Raw genomic sequence first — 20,496 nt, 5'->3', positions numbered from 1 at the left:
TCACAAGCAAGCTATCTCTTACTGAAAAATGATTTCCCAGGATCCTTATTTCAAAAGCAGAATAACACATCGATGCAAAAGTACTCATACTTGGTTGTCAGTCCTTTGTGCCTTGTTTAGATGGGGATGAAGGCTGCCGGGGAACGTACATAAACACTAGCAGCATTAGTTATTTTTTAACAGAGATTTTTTTTTAATCCTCTTTGAACTACATGTTAAGTGTTTTCTGTTTTACTTCTTTCACTCTATATTTGTAAAAGTCATCAATTTTGTTGCATGCAGCTGGGTTTTAATTTTTTTTTCCTCATCATTTTTATGAATTCTGCCAAGGTCAGTGGCTATGATTACTGCTGTGACTGCAGACTACCCAGTGTCCACTCAGGGGTGTAACTCATGTGGCCACCATTGTCTAGGTTTTAGTGTCGCTGCTCTCAGAATTCAGCATTGTTGGTATGTCTGGAGTTTATCAGGGTCAAACAACTGTCTCACAGTACCAGAAAAATGACAAGTTATCTGTTTTTCAAATTATAAGAATAGGTGTTGTCATTGACCAGCAGTATATTGTTGACTTCAGGAAAGTGGAGAAGCCGACTGCAGTCAGACAGTGTTGGCAGAGGGTGGTGATGCTGCGGCTGGGACCATGATGGTGTGAAGTCTCCATTTCCTTGTTTGAACCGGTGGTCAGCACTGTTTCTCACACAGAGCTAGTGGAACTGCAGCGAGTGCTTGCTGTCTTACTTTCCTTCTTCTACATTTAATGCATGTATTTATGAAACACACTCTTCCATTTGTCAGATAGATACGATTTACCGAAGAATATCTTCTTTTGTCCAGTGCCTGCAGGTGATTGTGGTGTTCTGACATGTACTTAAAATTTTTAATTTTATTTATTTGAAAGACAGAGTTACAGAGAGAGAATGAAAGAGAGCAAGAACGAGTCTTCCATCCACTAATTCACTCCCCAAAGGGCTGGGCCAGGCTGGAACACAATCCAGAAGCTTCCTCTGGGTCTCCCAAGGGCATACAGGGACTCCGCTACTTGCCCATCCTCTGGTGCTTTCCCAGGCACATTGGCAGGGAGCTGGATTGTAAATGGAGCACTTGAGATGCAAATCAGCACCCACATGGGGTGGCAGTGTTTCAGCAAGCAGCTTAACTTGCTGTGTCACAAAGCTAGCCCTAAGACATAATTTGAAATTTATGCATAGTTTTTTGTTTTCACAGTGCCCATTTTCCATGAACTTTGTGGAGAGCCCTCATATCTGGCTTAAGGCTTGGTTGTGTAGGTTGGTTTAGGATTCTTGGGTTTAGAACTCAGATTTTTTTTTTTCTACATATGAAGCAGCTGGAGTATCTTCATTCAGAAAGCTTCTGTAAAAGTATAAGTTGTGTATAAGAAGTGAGCGCTTAGCAAATATTAGGTATTGGGTTAAATCTGCATATGTTGGTTCATGTGATGTTGCTATATGTACCTGTATGATTACAGATATATGTAGATAGTGTAATTTACTTACAGTGCATTTTTTTCCTTTAAAAGATATTTTGAAGTGAAGAAATTGCAAAAGTTCAAATAACAAAAACACTAATTTGTCTATTAAATGGAACATATTTAATGTATAAATACTGTAATTCTAGTGTTGGTCATAATTCAAACACATGTGACCTTATTTATCATTAGTATAACACCTTTCTAGAGTTAAAACCTGTTCAACATTTCATATTTGGCAATATGCATACATATGAAAACCCTTTAAAATGGGCATGTTCTTTGATCACTCCTAAGAATTAAGGCAGGTTGGGCTAGGTTGCACCACCCATCAGTTTGTATGGGAGATGCAGCTGAAGCCTGAAACGACCAAGCAGCTGTATCTACCAGTATGTGTGTTGGCTGGTGGAGGTGACAGACTGAACCTGGCCCTGCACTGGTTAGCACACACAAGAGTCAAGTCTGAGGTCATCCCAGGCAAGGTTTCTTGGGGGACGAGACAAATAGATGGCTGGACTCAAACCCCTACCCCAGGGGAAATCAAAAGATATGTGGTCCAACCTTGGGATGCATGTGTCTAGATTGGGCCTCCTCAGTTATTGATGCCTATACAGTGGACAGCTTGACCAGATGAACACAGGGGATGTGACAGCCAGCTCATCTAAACCAGCAGGGGATAGTGAGCAGCTCATCAGAATATGGAAAGCCGAACAGGTTGGAGCACTCTCCTGGCCAAGCTTTGCAACATGTTCCTGGGCCTGTGGATATGTTAAGATGGACTTGGTACACTAATAAATCTTGGAAAAAATTTCTCAACCCTGATGCAACAAAGCTGATCAGATCTCAGAACCACTCAAAGTAACACCCTCAGAATTCTCTTCCTTACATCAGGTCTCTAAGGTGTCATCAAAGGACTGTCACCCATCCTCAGGTGCTGTTGTAGTTTCACAGCATGGAGTGGTCCCTTCCCCTTCCCTGCTGTGGACACAGGAGAGAAAAAAAATGGACACATTTATCCCAATCACCTTCCTCCATACCTGGACCTTCCCCACCCTAATTGGAGACCCACATGTGTATGCATCCCTCTCAACTATGTAAACAATAGTAAAACAAAACAAAACAAAACAAAAAAACAAAAAAACCCCTTAAACATGTTTCTTACTCTCTAAAAAAAGAAAACCCATTTGGTCAAGTTGTTGTCATTGTGTTGTTCCCCACCCACTTTTTTTAAACCTCTTAAGTCTCCTTACATTAATTCCTACACATAGATTGCTTCATCTTTAAACACTTCAAGGTCAGAGACCAGTAGGAAATATGGGAAAGTCAGTGTAGGGTCCAACTAGGAAGAGTTGTGTTGAGCATGGGAGTGACGAAGAGAGCAGCATTTTAGGAAATAGTACAGAATTATGCCCAAAGAATCTGAATGGAGAAAGACAGAAACATGTGAGGATGAGACAAGGGGTAATGTGATGGTTCAAAGTTTACAGGAAAGAATCCATCAAAGGTGTCTATGGTGACCCCTTGGAGGACAGCTAGCAGGTACAGATTCCACATAGGCAACACTGGTTGGGTGAACTTATTAACTGGAAATGGAACTAGTTGGAAGGGAGAACTAAAGTGACTCTGGGTTTTTAGCATGTAGTTGAAAGGGGTAAAGATAAGCTTCCCCGGGGTGTAACGAAGACATAAAGGTTTTAGTTTTAAGTATGCTGAGACTGAGGCTCTGGGAAGATTCAAGGACCTAGTTAGGGATTTAGGACTGGGATTAAGGAGTTAAATAGAGATTCAACATTTCTGCAATAGGGGCTAGAAATAGGATTTTTGATTTAGTTAGGTAAGTCACCAAGTACTGGTATGTCTTCACTAGGAGATACAATGGGAGAAGGGAAGGAAGTACAGGATTCAACTTTGGATGGAGCTTAAGGTAATTTTCAACTAGAAGGTAGAAAATAAGAAAAGGAAGGGAAGTGGGAAGGAGACGTCAGAGGGGAACCAAGATAACATAGACCAGTAAGGGCCAGGAAAAGAGGAAATGTCAAGAAGGAAGTTGGGGGCCACGGCTGATTAAGCCACCGCTTGTGATATTGGCAGCCCATAAGGGATCCTCACTTCAAGACCCAGCCCCGCACTGCTGGTCCAGCTCTTGTGCTAGAGCACCTGAGAGGCAGTGGATGATGATCCAAGACCTGGGCCCCCTCCACTCATGTTGGAGACTTGGTGGAGTTCAAGGCTCCTGAACCAGCAGATGGAAACTTCTCTCTCCATCCTTGTCACTTTGCCTTTCAAATACAATCTTTAGTTTGGTAGCTGGGCACATAGTTTTTGGGTGTGTGAAGATTTGCGTTTATTGGAAAGGCAGATTTACAGAGAGAAGGAGAGACAGAAAGATTTTCTATTCACTGGTTCATTCCTCAAATGGCCACAACAGCTGAAGCTTAGCTGATCCAAAGCCAGGAACCAAGGAAACTCTTCTGGGTTTCCCACACAGGTACAGGGTTCCAAGGCTTTGGGTCATTGCTTTCTCAGGAATTAACAAAGGAGCTGGATGCCTGCTCTCTGCTTGTGACCTGGGAAAGCAGTCGAGGACAGCCCAAGGCCTTGGGACCCTGCACCTGCACAGGAGACACAGAAGAGGATCTGGACTCCTGGCTTCAGATCGGCGCAGCACCGGCCATTGCACTCACTTGGGGAGTGAGTAGTAGAGCAGCCAAAACTTGAACCAGCACCAATATGGGATGTTGATGCTTATAGGTAGAGGATTAGCCAATTGAACTGTTGTGCTGCTTCCTGGATATATAATTCTAAAACAAACATTTTTCTTTTAAAAAAAAGGAAAGGGCCTGGTGCAATGGTTCAATGGCTAAATCCTCACCTTACAAATGCTGGGATCCCATATGAGTGCTGGTTCATGTCCCAGCTTTTGCATTTCCCTTCTAGCTCCCTGCTTGAGGCCTGGGAAAGTATAGAGGAAGGCCCAAAGCCTTGGGACCCTGCACCAACGTAGGAGACCACAAAAGAAGCTACTGGCTTCAGATCAGCTCAGTTCCAGCCACTGTGGCCATTTGGGGAATGGACCAATGGGTGGAAGATCTTTCTGTCTCTCCTCTCCGTAAATCTGATCTGCCTTTCCAATAAAAATAAATAAATCAAAAAAAAATTAAAAATGAAAGAAAGTAAAGAACATGATGACCGGGTTGAAGCTTAGGAATTCTGCCCATAAAGGGTGATTAATGCTCATTATGTGACTAATTCACTGTTGAGTCAATAGGAAAACAATGACAATAATGTTCTTTAGTTCAACCGAACAAATGCTTCTCCTGATGATCACAAGTGTCTCTCGCCTCCATAGTTCAGAAATGTGGGTAAGTTGTCATGAATCAGAGCTAGTGCTTGTGGTGTCTTTGACTGAAAAGAAGATAAACTTTGAGATTACAATGATTGCTATCAAGAAGCCTCAGAGCAGCTATCATTTCCTCTGACCCCCAGTTTTGGTCTGCAGTATGGTACACAAAAGCAGGAATGTCACCATCATGGCTCCACCTCTAAGCATGGCATCCCACATGGGCATCAGTTTGTCTTCTGGCTGCTCCACTTCCCATCTAGCTCCCTGCTTGTGGCCTGGGAAAGCAGTCAAGGACGGCCCAAAGCCTTGGAACCCTGCACCTGCGTGGGAGACCCGGAATAGGCTGCAGGCTACTTGCTTCGAATTGGCTTAGCACCGACCATTGTGGCTGCTTGGGGAATGAAAAAACAGATGGGAGATCTTCCTCTCTATCTCCTTCTCTCTGTATATCTGACTTTGCAATAGAAATAAATAAATTTTTTTTAAAGATTGAGGCGTGAACAAGTGAAAAAGAAAGCAAACAAACAAAACAAAAAATTAAAAATAGGAGCTGGCATTATGGCTTAAGCCTCCACTTGTAGTGCCAGCATCCCATATGGGCACTGGTTCAAGTCAAGCTGCTTCACTTCCAGTCCAGCTCCCTGCTAGTGTGCCTGGGAAAGCAGCATAGATGGCTCAAGTCCTTGGGCCAGTGCATCCATGTAGGAGACCTGGAGCAAGCGCCTGGCTCCTGGCTTCAGACCACATCAAATCCCACCATTGAAGCCAGACTGCCATTCAAATAAAAAAATATATAATTAAAAAAGTTATTTATTTTTATGGAAAGTCAAGTTTCCAGAGAGAAGGACAGACAGAAGGAAAGATCTTCCATCCACTGGTTCACTCCCCAGGTAGCTGCAATGGCCAGTGCTGAGCCAATCCAAAGCCAGAAACCAGGAGCTTCTTCTGAGTCTCCCAGGTGGGTGCAGGATCCCAAAGATTTGGGCCGTCCTCCATTGCCTTTCCAGTGCACAAGCAGGAAGCTGGATAGGAGGTGGAACAGCTGGGACACAAACCAGCGCCATATGGGATCCCGGAGTATGCAATATGAGGACCTTAGCCATTAGGCCACAGTACAGGGTCCAAAATAAATGTTTTTTAAAAATAACAAAAGTTGAGAACTGAGGCTTAAAGTTTGAGTCACATTTTAAAAATTACTGCTTTAGGAAGTGACGTCTTCAAAAATTTACTTGACATAGAGAGATTTTATTTAATGTATGCTCAGTGTCCATGGAGTAGTGAGAATTGGGTCTATAGAAAAAAAAGGAAGGAAGGAAGGAAGGAGGGAAGGAAGGAAGAGAAAGAGAGAAAGAGAAAGAAAAGAATGAAAGGAAGAAAGAAAGAAGAGAAGAGAAAGAAAACAAAGAAAGAAGGATTGAAAAAAAGGAAGGAAGAAAAGCAGTGGAACCCAATAACTTGACTGCTGGCCATTGAAGTAAATGGTAGCTGCAAGGGAAGTGAACTTTTAATGTTTTCCATTGGGTGGAGTGTTCAGCTTGCTTTCAGAAGACCGTTGATCTTTGAAGAGTGTGTGAGTTTCACCTCAGCTTTAGCTCTCTGTGACTCAGCTGCCGTGCAGTCTTGTGCTTCTCTGACCTCACTGAACTCTGCAGCCATCTCGCCCAAAGGGCTCTGTCCGCAGGGGTGTTAGCCCACCCCAAACGCTCCAAGGAGTGAGGTGAAATGTTTGGACAGAGAAGGACTCTTTGGGGAGCGCTTATCACCTCCTTTTTCTCAGAAGTGTGATTATTCTTGATTTTTTTTTTGCAGAAGCTGAAAAGGCAATTGACCAAGTACAAGGCAGACAAAACCTATCCCACAACTGTGGCCGAGAGGCCCCAGAATCTCAAGAAAAACAGATACAAGGATATTTTGCCCTGTAAGTGCCATGCATGTTTCCCGGGAAATTTGCCTTCTTCTGAACTCCGACACTGCTGTCTGATTTGGCTTACCGTGCCCTGGACCCAAATCTCAGAGTAGATTTACTCTCCAGTTGTCAAGAAAAAGAATCAGTCTGTACTCTTTTTGAACTACAAAAAAAAAAAAAAGTCTTCATTCATCCATTCATGTACTCCCCCATGAAGCGCATGCACCTGCTGCTCGCCGGCTCAGGCGCTGACCTCTGGCACACTCCCTGACACTGTATTTCTTGTGTGTTCTAGACGATCACAGCCGAGTAGAGCTATCCCTGATAACCTCTGATGAGGACTCCGATTACATCAATGCCAGCTTCATTAAGGTACAGAGAGAGGAAATCAGGAGCCTGCCATGTCCCTCCAGATCCCTAACAGGACTAAAGGCAGGCTCTGATTCGCACTCATTGCCTGCCATTTCCCTTCCTCCTTAGGGGGTTTATGGACCCAAGGCTTACATCGCCACACAGGGTCCATTACCGGCCACACTGCTGGACTTCTGGAGGATGATCTGGGAACACAGCGTGCTGGTGAGTGCAGGGACGCCTCTCTTACTTATTCCCAAGGAAGGGAAGAGAGGTCTCAAGAGGGTGTGACTGAGGTCTCCTATCTCTGAAAAACGGTGTTTTTTTAATTTATCTTTTCAGAAAAAAATTTTTTTAAACATTTATTTTACTATTACTATTATTGTTGTTGGAAAGGCAAATTTACAGAAAGAAGGAAAGACAGAAAGAAACATCCTTGATCTGCTGATGCACTCTCCAAGTGGCCCCAGTGTCTGGAGCTGCACCAATGCAAAGCCAGGAGCTTCTTCTGGGTCTCCCACACATTTGCAGGGTCCCAAGGCTTTGTGGCCTCCTCGACTGCTTTCCCAGGTCACAAGCGAGGAGCTAGATGGGAAGCGGAGCAGCCAGGACACAAACCAGTGCCCATGTGGGATTCTGGCAGATGCAAGGCGAGGCTTTAGCCACTAGTGCTTTGTACCTGGCCCAGTGCTGTTTGATTTTTAAGTTTTTAAAGATTGATTTCTGGAGTTACAAGACTGTGGGAGGGAGCATCATTCATCAAAATGACAATGTCATGATTGTTCAAGGAAATGAAAGTTCCCACATCGACTGGCTCATTTGGTGACAAGACTGTCAATTTGAATAGAGAAAGGGGAAGTGAGGCTGGAAAGAAGAAGAGGGAGCGGCAAACTTATCAGGATTTCTTTTTTGGTGAAAAAGCAAAGCAAACTAGAACAATGATTAACCCTCTCTGACCCTGGGAACCTGTTATCTAATTGCTGTTCTAAGTTGAGTTTCTATTTGTTTCATCCCCCAGGTAATTGTCATGGCTTGTATGGAGTTTGAGATGGGAAAGGTGAGTCCTTTCTAGGGCGGGCTGATCCAAAGATCAAGGAAAGAAGGAAAAGAGAGATCACTAACAAACTTTTTCCTCAAGTGTTTGGGAATTCCACATGACTCTAGGGTTGGTTTGGTGGTTTTCTTTAGTTTTGTGTTTCTTTTTTTAAACCCATGTTATCTATTTCCTCAGTAGTTTCTGTGTATTTTTTCTTTTAAAGATTTATTTTTAATGCAAAATCAGATATACAGAGAGGAGGAAAGACAGAAAGGAAGGTCTTCCATCCGATGATTCACTCCCCAAGTAGCCACAGTGGCTGGAGCTACGCTGACCCAAAGTCAGGAGCCAGAAGCCTCCTCCAGGTCTCCCATGTGGGTGCAGGTTCCCAAGGCTTTGGGCCGTCCTCGACTGCTTTCCCAGGCCACAAGCAGGGAGCTGGACGGGAAGCAGGGCCAGCAGGACTAGAACTGGTGTCCATATGGGATCCCGGGGCATTCCAGGCGAGGACTTTCACCGTTGGGCTACTACACCAGGCTTAAGTAGTTTCTGTGTTTTAAAGTAGAAACAAGACATGCTTAAAAATGACAACTCACTTTCTCATTTCTCGTAATGAGATAATTTGTAATTGTTAGTAAGAGCTTCCAGTCCTGTGCTGGCCGGCTCAGCCCAGCCCAGCATCCACCGTCCACTTTTACATGTTGGCACTTAGGGATCAGAGCAGTGGCATAGCAAGCTAATCCTCTGCCTGTGGCACCAGTTTGTGTCCTCATCGCTCCACTTCCCATTCAGCTCCCTGCTTATGGCCTTGGAAAGCAGTGGAGAATGGCCCAAGTCTGTGGGTCCCTGCACCCATGTGAGAAACTCGGAAGAAGCTTCTGGCTCCTGGCTTTGGACTGGCCAGCTCTGGCTGTTGTGACCATATGAAGAAGTGACCAGCAGAAGGACGATCTCTCTCTCTCTCTCTCTGTGTAATACTGGCTTTCAAGTAAAATAAAATAAAATAAATCTTTTTAAAATGTTTTTAAAAACATAGCTAAGAGTGACCAGGAACTCTATTAATTCATGTAATTCATTATAATTTAAATTCTTAAACATTGATAATCAATTCTGTTATTAGAAAGCTTCAATTATTTTGAAACAACTGGGGCATGTGAAACTTATTTTTTTAAAAAAAAAAAAAAAGATTTATTTATTTATTACAAAGTCAGATATACAGAGAGGAGGAGAGACAGAGAGGAAGATCTTCCATCCGATGATTCACTCCCCAAGTGAGCCGCAACGGGCTGGTGCGCGCCGATCTGAAGCCGGGAACCTGGAACCTCTTCCGGGTCTCCCACAAGGGTGCAGGGTCCCAATGCATTGGGCCGTCCTCAACTGCTTTCCCAGGCCACAAGCAGGGAGCTGGATGGGAAGTGGAGCTGCCGGGATTAGAACCGGCGCCCATATGGGATCCTGGGGCTTTTAAGGCGAGGACTTTAGCCGCTAGGCCACGCTGCCGGGCCCGTGAAACTTCTTTTTAAGATTGTCTATTTGAAAGGCAGAGTTATAAAGAGAGACGGGGAGAGGCAGAAGAGAAAGATCTTCCACTTGCTGGTTCACCTCCAAATGCCTATCAACAGCTGGGACTCCTGTAGGACCAAGGCCAGGAGCCTGGGATTCCAATCAAGTCTTCTACGTGGGTGGCAGATGCCCGTGTCTGATGAAGCCAGTTTTCATTGCCTTCCCAGGTGCATCAGCTGGGAGTTGGATTGCAAGCTGAGTAGCTGAGGCTCCAGCTGGCGTGCTGATGCTACAGGATACTAGAGCTGCAGGTGGAAGAATCACTCGCTACCCAATGCCAGCCCCTATGTGAAACATTTTCAGCCATGGATTTTATGAAATATTCAAATGGAAATTAAAACGTTTCCAATGGGTGTTGGTGCTTGTCCCAGCTACTCCACTTCCCATCCAGCTCCTTGCTTATGGCCTAGGAAAGCAGAGGAGGATGGCCCCAAACCTCAGGAAGCTGACCTACATAGGAAAACTGGAAGAAACTCCTATCTCCTGAATTTGGACATGATCAGGTCTAGCCGTTGCGGCTTCTTAGGTAGTGAACCAGCGGACAGAAGACTTTTCTCTGTCTCTCCTGCTTATCCAGTAAAAATAAAATTAATCTTTATAAAAAATAAAATTTAACGTCTTTGAGATGAACTGTAAACATAAGACACTAGGCTTTTGAGATTTGGTTTGAAGAATGATAAAATATATAATAAGTTTTTTATATTGATTAAATATTGAAATTGTTTGATATTTGTATATTAAGCTAAATACACTATTAAAGTTCATTTCACCTTTTTCATTTTTATGTGTGACATTAGGTAACTTTAAATTACATATGTGGCGCACATTATATTTTTACAGAACATCACTGTTCTAACTAAGCTGTTGTCACTCAAAGTTGACAATTTTAATCAACACCAAAGGAATTTGGTGTTTCACTTGTGCACCTGTTTTAGTAGATGCATTATTTCTGCTAGTCCTCCTGAAATATTGAAAATAAGTCAGAGATTTTCATTTTCTCTCTCTTTAGACCTCTAGGAAGTCTTTGTCACTTCTATATCTGTTGATTTGGTTTTCCCATCCTTGGCGCTTCCGGGCTGAGGCGGTGGGGTTGGGGTCTGAGGGCATTGGCAATGCCTTACCTAAGGCGAAGGGCAAGGGCATTAGAGCTATTTCTGCTTCTGAGAAAGGGAATGGGTTGATTTCCCAGAAGCGCCTAGAGCAGGAGGGAAGCAGAATCATAACTGCATTCTGCTTTTTTGCCACAGAAAAAGTGTGAGCGCTACTGGGCTGAGCCGGAAGGGATGCAGCTGCAGGTCGGCCCCTTCTCCATCTCCTGTGTAAGTGCGATTTTGAAGGGATGGCTCAGCCAAGGTGCCAGGAGCCATCTGGAGCGCTGGTCTTTGAAATGACTAATACTGTCCTCTTCTTCTGCTTAGGAAGCTGAAAAAAGCAAATCTGACTATATCATCAGGACTCTGAAAGTCAAGTTCAATAGCGTAAGTACGAAACAGGTGTGATAAACTCAAAAGCCTACCTAAAGGAGGCAGATAAAAACATCTTGTATGATTCAGGCTCTGGGGGGGGACTTTAACTCTTTATATTCTGAAGAAACCTTATAGTGTCATCTGTGCTCCCCCATCTATTCCACACCATGGCACACATATCCAGTAGGATCTGTAGGGTGAGCAGAGGGCCTCATTTTGTTGAACAGGGTCTGGGAATCAACTTGGTGAGCTCGGATTGCCCTGAGCGCCCCTATCCTCTCTCAAAGCAAAGGGACATAGCAGCATGTCTGTGATTCATTTGAGGTGCACCAACTGGGAAGGCCTAGTTTAGACTGTTCTCCTATCTAGTCTCATCTTGTGAATGAGACAGATGGGGACAAGTCAACAGCAAGTGACCTTAGGCTGCTGTTTTTTTGTGTTTTTGTTCTTTTTTGAAAGATTTGTTGTATTTATTTGAAAGGCAGAGTTACACAAAGTGACAGAATGAGAGTGATATATACGGCATATATGTGTGTGTACACACACACACCCCATATATATACACACATATGGAGAGGGAGAGAGAGAGAGAGAGAAATTCCATCCTCTGGTTCACTCACCACATGGTTACAACTAGTCAGGGCTGGACCAGATGGAGGTCAGGAGCTTATTCCAGGTTCCCTGCGTGGATGGTAGACCCAAGCACTTGAGCCATCTTCCGTTAACTTTCTCCAGGCATTAACAGGGAGCTAGATCAGAAGTGGAGCAGCCAGGACTCAAACCAGTCCCCATATGGAATGCCGGCATTAGCAAGAAGTGACTATCTGTTACTCCACAACATTGGCCCCAAACTGCTTTTAAATTGTAATAAAAAGGCACTTAGTTATCTGAGACCTAAAGAGAAGGAATCAGAATAAGTTGCAAAAAGGATACAGATGCCTTCAAAGACGGCAGACTCATCTTTCATAGAAGCAGGTGGAGTCCTAACCTTGAATTTTCCCTTTGATCTGGCTTCTTATCACAGGAAATGCGAACCGTCCATCAGTTTCATTACAAGAACTGGCCAGATCATGATGTGCCTTCATCTATAGACCCTATTCTTGAGCTCATCTGGGATGTGCGTTGCTACCAAGACAGTGACAGTGTTCCCATCTGCATTCACTGCAGGTACGATGCCTGGCATAAACCACACAGCACAGTCTGGCCTGGACTCTGTCAATGGCAGAAACAAACTGGGCTGTTACATGTGAGCCATACAGCTTTAGCGACCCCTGGTGTAAGGAGTTGGCAAGGACTTGTCCCGAGGTTCCCTGTAACATGAACGTGCGAATGATGGGACTTAAAGCAGTTGTGTTGCTGCCAGGCTGCTTCCTCTTGAGATCTGCTGCTGGAATTTTCCAGTTCCTGCCAATGACTCTTCCTCTACTAGCACACATACCCCTGTGCTCTTTCATTTCAGTGCTGGCTGTGGAAGGACCGGTGTTATTTGTGCTATTGATTATACATGGATGTTGCTGAAAGATGGGGTGAGTTTCTCTCAACTTGAGTTTGGACTTTGGACTTGTTTGGTTTTTCAAGATATCTTCGTGATTCCTCTTTTCCAGAATATTCACTCGGAGAGCCCCTCTGTCAGATGATTAATTAGTTCCTAAATTGTCGGTTCCTAAAGTGTGATCTCCTGGCAGGATGCATCAGCATCACCTGAGAGCTTGGTAGAACCTGAATCATTGTGTTGGTCTGAAGATGGAGGGTGGGAGCGGAGTCCAGAAAGCTCCTCAGGTGACGCTGATGGGTACTAAGTGTGAGAGCCACTTCCCTAAATCACACTCATGAGTCCTGAAGTGAGTGTCTACTAAGAAATGGAAAGTTGAAGTATGAGCTTTCCACTTGTCTGCCAACTCCCTTTCTTCTCGGGAAACTCCCATACTTGGTCTCAACTGAGCTTTGTCCCTCTTCCTATCTCTAACTGTTAAGACATTTGATCATGGGAAATGATTCTGAAGAGTTTCTTCCATCTTTTCTAGGGAAAACATGAGGCTCTCAGTTATGGTGCATTACAAAAGGCATTCTCTTTCTCCTACAGTCCCATTCAAGGAGAGCTGATATCATGGAAGTATAAGATTATAAGGATGAGGTAATAAGCTACTAACAAAGCATCAAAATGAATATATTTCCTTCTTATTTGATAGATTCTTCCCGACAACTTCAGCATTTTCCATTTAATCCAGGAAATGAGAACTCAGAGGCCTTCATTAGTTCAGACTCAGGTATGGAATACAGTGGTGGATCACAGTGTGTGTCTGCATCTTGTTCTGTCTTTGTGTTGGATGGAAAGACATCAGATAGAACTGACTTCCCAGATAAACAATATTATGTTTCTTATCCCCAAAAGATGTTGAAAAAGTTCAGTAAGCCTGATTTCTTAGAAATCAAATACCTGGGTCATATTAACTTAAAATTTTGTGGTAGAAATCCATCTCTGAAACCATAGAAATTCAGTGATTCATAATTTCTGTATCAGGAGGCAGTGTTGGAATCAGGTAAATTCAACTTATTTTAGGAAATATTAAGAAATGAACATAAAATCAGTCATTTTCCTACTATCTACAGATGGCCACTGTTACTACTTTCCTATAGCTTTACCTACTCCTTGTCATATGCATACTTCACAAAAAAAATCACATTCTTACTATTTTATGTATCACAATTGCTGCACCTATACCAGATTTCCTACATTCATCCATTTCGTTAAGAATGCTCTTTTTCTCTCTTTCTAGCCCAAATCTCTTGCTGCCTAAAATATTGATTTCAATCACATTTCTTTTTAGGTTTATTTATTTACTTGAAAGGTAGAGTTGTAGATATCCACTGAATCACACCCTAAAAGGCCTCAATGGCAATGCCTAGACCAGGCTGAAACCAGGAGCTAGTGTTTTTCCCAGGTCTTCCACATGGATTCAGGGGCCTAAACTCTTGGGCTGTCTTGCAGTGTTTTTCCAGGGAGTTGGATTGGAAATAGATCAGCCAGATGGTGTCACGGGCGGTGACCTTACCAGTCATGCCATGGCATTGGCCCTCAACTGTTTTTCCACACCAATAATTTAAAACCTGTTTCAGGGTCCGAGCAGTGGCATATCAGGCTAATCTACCACCTGTGTCTCCTACATTTCATATGGGAGCCTGTTTGAGTCCTGGTTGCTCCACTTTTAATCCTGCTCTCTGCTAATGACTTGGGAAAGCAGTGGGGAATGGCTCAGGTCCTTGAGTCCCCCTGTGTAAATGTGGGAGACCTGGAAGAAGCTCCTGGCTCCTAGCTTTGGACTGACCCAGCTCTGGCCATTGTGGCCCTTTAGGAAGTGACCAGCAGATAGGAGATCTCTCTTTATCTCTCTTGCTCTCTCTTTGTGTCCCCCTCCCTCTCTGTAAATCTAGCTTTCAAATAAAACAAATGTTTCTATTCTAAGTGGTTTACATTTGTGAGATAGAATTTGGCTTTCACCCTTTTGTTCATTCCTCATGTAATTTATTGATGTTTATTTTATAACAGGCACTTCTGAAAATTTGTTAGAATTCCTTTTTACTGTTTGGATAGCAAACCCTAAAGTGTTTAAAGCACACGAATGATCTTACTCATAGGTTTAAAGCAGCAGAATTGACAGTGTGAGTTTAGATGTTTTACTTTGGAAGCCATGAATTAAAGGGGAAATATAAAAAGCTATTGTAATATAGACCTATGTCTTCAGCCCACACAGGTTTTCCACTAATAGATTATGATGGAAAAAAATACTTTTTTATGTGTTGGCTGTAGGTGTTTTCTATATTCAACCTGTGGGGGAAAAGTTTATTTGAAATGAAAGCATTAGCTGGTTTAGTGTTGTCAGACCCTTGTAAATGCATTAAAAAAAAGCTTCAGGAAGTATACAACCTAGTTATATATGTTGTAATTCTAAATGAATAAAATCATGCCTCATTTCAGAAACATTCCATCACGGGTCTACTCAGAATTGGAGACACTTGAAAAAGACTTCACATCTTGGCATTCTCAACATGTGTCTGAGCAAAGATTTTAACAGTTGTAGCTGCTTTTTCTGATACTCCTTTAACCACGAAAGGGCACTGAACCACATGCTTCCTGTTCAACTTTTCTGTCTTGAGAATATTAAAGACTGTATCAATGATCATGTGGTGGGATACAGATGTGTTCTACTAAAATTATCTGTAGAAAAAGTTGTCCTTTATCTGTATAGGACTGTATATATTGTCAGAGAAGATCCTGGATATACCTATAGAGGGACACAGTAAAGCCCAAGTCAAGTGTCAGAGCAGGTATAGTGGCAAAGACTGAGGTAGAGAAAATCCACACAGCTTGTCTCATTCCTGGATAGTGAATCCTTTTACCAGCACAAGTTTCCAAACCTTATTTAATGGTTTACTTTCTTTGGTATGCTTACTAGAAGAAAATTGTAGTAGCAGTTCGATCTAGTGCACTAAGTGGAGAGTCACAAGATTTCAATTTCTAAGCTAAGTCCTGGAAACTAGTTTTGATTGATCTTGGACAAACTAGAGATGGGCACACAGGCCTAGCTACTTCACAGAGCACTTGTGCAGAAAGGATGAAGGTGTTTTTCCCTTTAAAAAATGCATCTGGGATGAAATAAATTAAAAAAATACGAGCAAGGAGATGATGGAAGAAGACAGAATATGAGAAGGAAGATGGCAGAGGGGGGAGAAAAGTAAGAAAACGGATTAGGGTATAAAATAAACATACCACATTCCTTGCACGTTAGCTAGAATTGTACACACTGTTTAGCTATCTGGCAGCATAGAGGTGAAATCTGAACTGGGTTATATAAACATGGGATCCTGCTATTAAGTTTAATAACTTACACTGATGGTCCTTTCAGGTCCGCTGTGTTAGTGTTTGACTGGTACTCTTATTACCGAAATCTAGTTCTGCAGTTCACCCATATCTGTTTTTCCAACTGTCCCATTTCACGACAATCCTCAGGAGCAGTATGAACTGGTCTACAGTGCTGTGTTGGAACTCTTTAAGAGACACATGGACGTTATCAGAGAGAAACACCCAGAAATGGAGGTAAAGTTTAAACTGGATATTCTGTTCCCCCAGCCCCGTTTTTAAATTTTTTTTCTATGCTTGTTTCTGATCAGGGATTCCAGATTTGTCATAAGACTTCCCTACAGCTAACCTAAAGCATCAGGTATGCATAGGACTGTGTTGGGAAACTGTAGCAAAGGACAACTCGTTTTCAGGTATTTAAGTTAGAGCACTGACCTTTTAGTTCACCGAGTATGTACAATTTTCAGCTAGATTTAGCAACAGTCTACGTACTGGGGGGTAAGGAATAGAGCAGCATGTGTATTGCTGCCAATTTTTGTGCTGCATTAGAAGTGAGAGTAACAAATGCAAACTGAACTCTCAGCTGGGTGACTTTTCAGGCTACACTAGCCTTAATTTTAGGTTTTAAGATATTCACAAATAAAAAGTATATATACTTATGGTGTACACATGATATGGTGGAATATGGATACACTGTGGGATAACAAATGAAGCTCATTAACATTTCACATCGCGTGCTTATCATGCTTTATAGTGAGAGCATTTAAGATCCACTCTGGCATTTTTCAAGTATGCAACACATTGTTGTAAACTATATTACCATGTTGTACAATGGATTTAAAATTTTTGTGAAGTTTTTTATAGAATTTTATTTATTTTTAAAAAAAGATGTTTATTTATGTGCCTAAGAGTGAAAGAAAGCAGAAAAAATAGAGATAGAGCTATTCCAACTTGTGTTCATGTTCCAGATGACCGCAGTAGCCACTGCTGGGATAGGCCAAAGCTAGGAGCCTTCCAGGTTTCCCAAATGGGTGGCAGGGGCACAAGTACTTGGGGCCTCATCTACTTCTTTCCTAGGTGCATTAACAAGAAGTTGGATTGCAAGAGGAATAGCTAATACTTGAACTAGCACTCCTATATGGGATGTTGCTGTTTTGTGTGACAGCTTAACCTGCATACTGGCCCTATATCCTTGTTTCTAATTCTTTGGTGTAAAACCTGAAGTGGAATTGATGTGATCACATGGAATTGTGTTTGCTTTTTAAGCAATCACCATGTTGTTTTCCATAATAGTTGTACCATTTTATGTTACCATTGATAGTACACAATTTCCAATGTCTACATTCTTGCAAACACTTAAAAATATATTTATTTATTTATTTGAAAATCAAAGTTAAGAGAGATATCTTCCATATGCTGATGCACTTCCCAAATGGGCACGATGGTCGGGGTTGGGTTAGGCTGAAACCAGGAAACAGAAGCTTATTTCAAGTCTCCCACACGGGTACTTGGGAGATCTTCCACTGCTTTTCCCAAGCCATTAGCAGGGAGCTGGATTGGAAGTTAAGCAGCTGGACATGTCCAGTGCCAATAATGGGATGCCAGTATCAGAGGTGGCAGTGGCTTTATCTACGACACAATGACCCCTGTTTTGTTTCAGATGGTAGCTATCCAAAAGAGAGTGAAGTGGTATCTCATTTGGTTTCTTAAAATATTTATTTAATGGAAAGGCAGAAGGAAAGGAGGCATCTTCCATTTATTGGTTCATGTCCCAAATGCCCAAAGAGCCAGGGGTCGGCCAGGTGGAAGGCAGCGGCTTAGAATGCAGTATGATCTCTGGTATGGATGGTAGGGACCCAGATCCTTGAACCGTCGCTTGCTACTTCCTAGGGTTGGACATTAGCCGTAAGCTGGAATCAGAAGCAGAGCCAGGACTAGAACTCAGGCTCCAATACAGGATGCAGATGTGCCCAGAGGCATCTTAACCAATGTGCAAAATGCCTTTTATGTAGTTTTGTCTTTTCCTCACGACTAGTTATGTTAAGCATCTTGTGTGTTTATTAGGTCACTTTTGGATTGAACTGCTGATTTTTGTTGATCTTGAGAAATTTTCAGTATGTTTTATATTAAATGCCCCATAAAACATCTGATTTGCAAATACTGTCTCCCATTCTGTGGGTTGTCTTTTTATTTACTGATTGTGTCCTTTGATGTGTGGAAGTTTTAAATTTTGATGAGGTACAATTTGTCTATTTTCAAAAAAGATTTATTTGTTTGAAAGTTAGAGTTACAGAGGTGGGGGGAGAGAGGCGGAGAAAGACAGAGAGAAATCTTTCATCTGTTGGGTCATTCCCTAAATGGTCACAATATGTAGGGCTGGCCCGGCCAAAGGTAAGAGCCATGAGTTTCATCTGGGTCCCCCACATGGGTGGCAGGGGCACAAGGTCTTGGATTCTCTTTTCACTGCTTCCCAGGGCACATTAGCAGGGAACACAATCAAAAGTGGAGCAGCTGGAAATCAAACAAGAACGTATGCTACCAGTATAGGTAGTGGCTTAATCCACTATGACAGAGTGGCAGCCTCCCAAATTGTTTTTATTTTGATTTTATAACCAAAAAAAAAAAAAAAATGCGAATTCAATGTCAAAGCTTTTCCTTTATGTTTTCTTCTAAAAGTTGTATAGTTTTAGTTTTAACTTTAGATCACTGATGCATACTGATTTAATTTGTTCTAGTTCCTAAAAAAAATGATTTATTTTTTTAATTTGAAAGGCAGAGAGAGAGAGAGGGAGAGAGACTTCAGTCTTTTTCTTTTTTTTTTTAAAGATTTATTTTTATTACAAAGTCAGATATACAGAGAGAGGAGGAGAGAGAGGAAGATCTTCTGTCCGATGATTCACTCCCCAAGTGAGCCGCAATGGGCCGGTGCGCGCCAATCCGATGCCAGGAACCAGGAACCTCCTCCAGGTCTCCCACGCGGGTGCAGTGTCCCAATGCATTGGGCCGTCCTCGACTGCTTTCCCAGGCCACAAGCAGGGAGCTGGATGGGAAGTGGAGCTGCCGGGATTAGAACCAGCGCCCATATGGGATCCTGGGACGTTCAAGGCGAGGACTTTAGCTGCTAGGCCATGTCGCCGGGCCGTTAGCACTTCTATAACATGCATTTCAAATGAACGACATTTAACACATCAGAAACTTGTTTGCTCACAATTCTGGAGCTGGGAGTCTGAAGTCTAGGCATTGGCAGAGCCATGCTCTCTCTAATAGCTCAGAGAAGCTTTCTTGTCTCCCTTTTTTTTTTTTTCTTTTTTTCTGTTTCCAACAACTCCTGCCATTTATTGGGTTTTCGATCTGTTATGTCAGAATCTGCTTCCATCATCACATGGCCTACCTGCGTGTTTATTTTCTCTTTTTGTAAAGAAGCAAGTCATTGAATCAGGATCCACCTTAATACAGTCTATCTCATCTTAACTAACTACACTTGCAAGGACTCTATTTCCAAATGAGATCAAAGTCTCAGATATCAAAGTTTAGATTTCAGCTTACCTTTGTGGGAGACACCATTAATCATCAATAACAGAAGATATATCCCTATTTTATTTATATCTGAATATGTTAACATCTCTGAAATCAAGGATGTATTTTACACTCAATGGTATCCACGAACCACACGACCTGATAGTTGCTACACAGACGATAAAGATTGACAGTGGTTGGGCAGATGTGGGAGTTTGATTTTAGGTTGGGTGGTTGAAGGTTTCCTTATGCAGAAGATAATTATATGGTGATCCAATCATGTAGATAAATCCAGCTATATAAAATATGGAACAAGAGTGTGTAAGTCAGAAGAACAGTAGCTGTGAGCCTTGAATAGGAAAATAGTTTAGCTTGCTAAAAGAATGACATACCTGGAATGCAATAAGGAGGAAGCTCCTATTAACTTTAAGGTTAAGATGCTAAAATTTCTGAAGGTAGAACATTATTTTTTATTTGGAAGGCAAAGGGAGAGAGAACACAAACAGATGTTACATCCCCTAGTTCACTTCCCAAATACCCACAGCAGCCTGGAGTGAGCTAGGTTGAAGCCAGCAATCCACAATTAACCTATGTTAGTGGCAGAAACTCAAGTAATTGATCTATCACTGCTGCCCCCAGGGTGTGCCTGAGCAGGGAGCTGACATTAGAGTGAAGCCAGGACTTAAGTCAGGCATTCCAAAATGGTATATGGTTATCCCCAAAGGCTTTATCATTGATTGCACTTAATATCCACCTCTGTTGGGTGCTCTTCAGACTGAAGTGAGCCCCAAGAACATTTTACAATGCCCAATTTGAAAGAATGTTATAAACAATCCCTTCTAGTTTCTGGAACACTAGCAATCCTTTATTGTGACCTTTTTCTTCTCAGTAGATGAACAAGTTCTTGCTGGGTTCAATATTTCAGAAATCTTTATTTTCAATCTTCATACTTCCTGAGAAATTATTTCTCA

At 42.4% G+C, this 20,496-nt stretch overlaps 1 protein-coding gene across 2 annotated transcripts in view; it reads left to right on the top strand.

The window, feature by feature from the left end:
• Positions 1-20,496, top strand: part of PTPN22 (protein tyrosine phosphatase non-receptor type 22) — a 58,766-nt gene that overhangs the window by 12,981 nt on the left and 25,289 nt on the right. For both annotated transcript variants that reach the window (XM_058660071.1, XM_058660072.1), the window contains exons 2-11: positions 6,639-6,747; positions 7,031-7,107; positions 7,216-7,311; positions 8,105-8,143; positions 10,933-11,004; positions 11,104-11,163; positions 12,176-12,318; positions 12,611-12,677; positions 13,341-13,418; positions 16,160-16,246. In XM_058660071.1, coding sequence (XP_058516054.1) covers positions 6,639-6,747; positions 7,031-7,107; positions 7,216-7,311; positions 8,105-8,143; positions 10,933-11,004; positions 11,104-11,163; positions 12,176-12,318; positions 12,611-12,677; positions 13,341-13,418; positions 16,160-16,246 — 828 coding nt within the window. The remainder of the gene's footprint in view (positions 1-6,638; positions 6,748-7,030; positions 7,108-7,215; positions 7,312-8,104; positions 8,144-10,932; positions 11,005-11,103; positions 11,164-12,175; positions 12,319-12,610; positions 12,678-13,340; positions 13,419-16,159; positions 16,247-20,496) is intronic.

The sequence above is a fragment of the Ochotona princeps genome, chromosome 2 (genome assembly GCF_030435755.1).
Source record: "Ochotona princeps isolate mOchPri1 chromosome 2, mOchPri1.hap1, whole genome shotgun sequence".
Taxonomy (NCBI): Eukaryota; Metazoa; Chordata; class Mammalia; order Lagomorpha; family Ochotonidae; genus Ochotona; species Ochotona princeps.
Note: the sequence above shows the minus strand (reverse complement) of the source record. Positions and strands in the feature narration are given on the sequence as shown.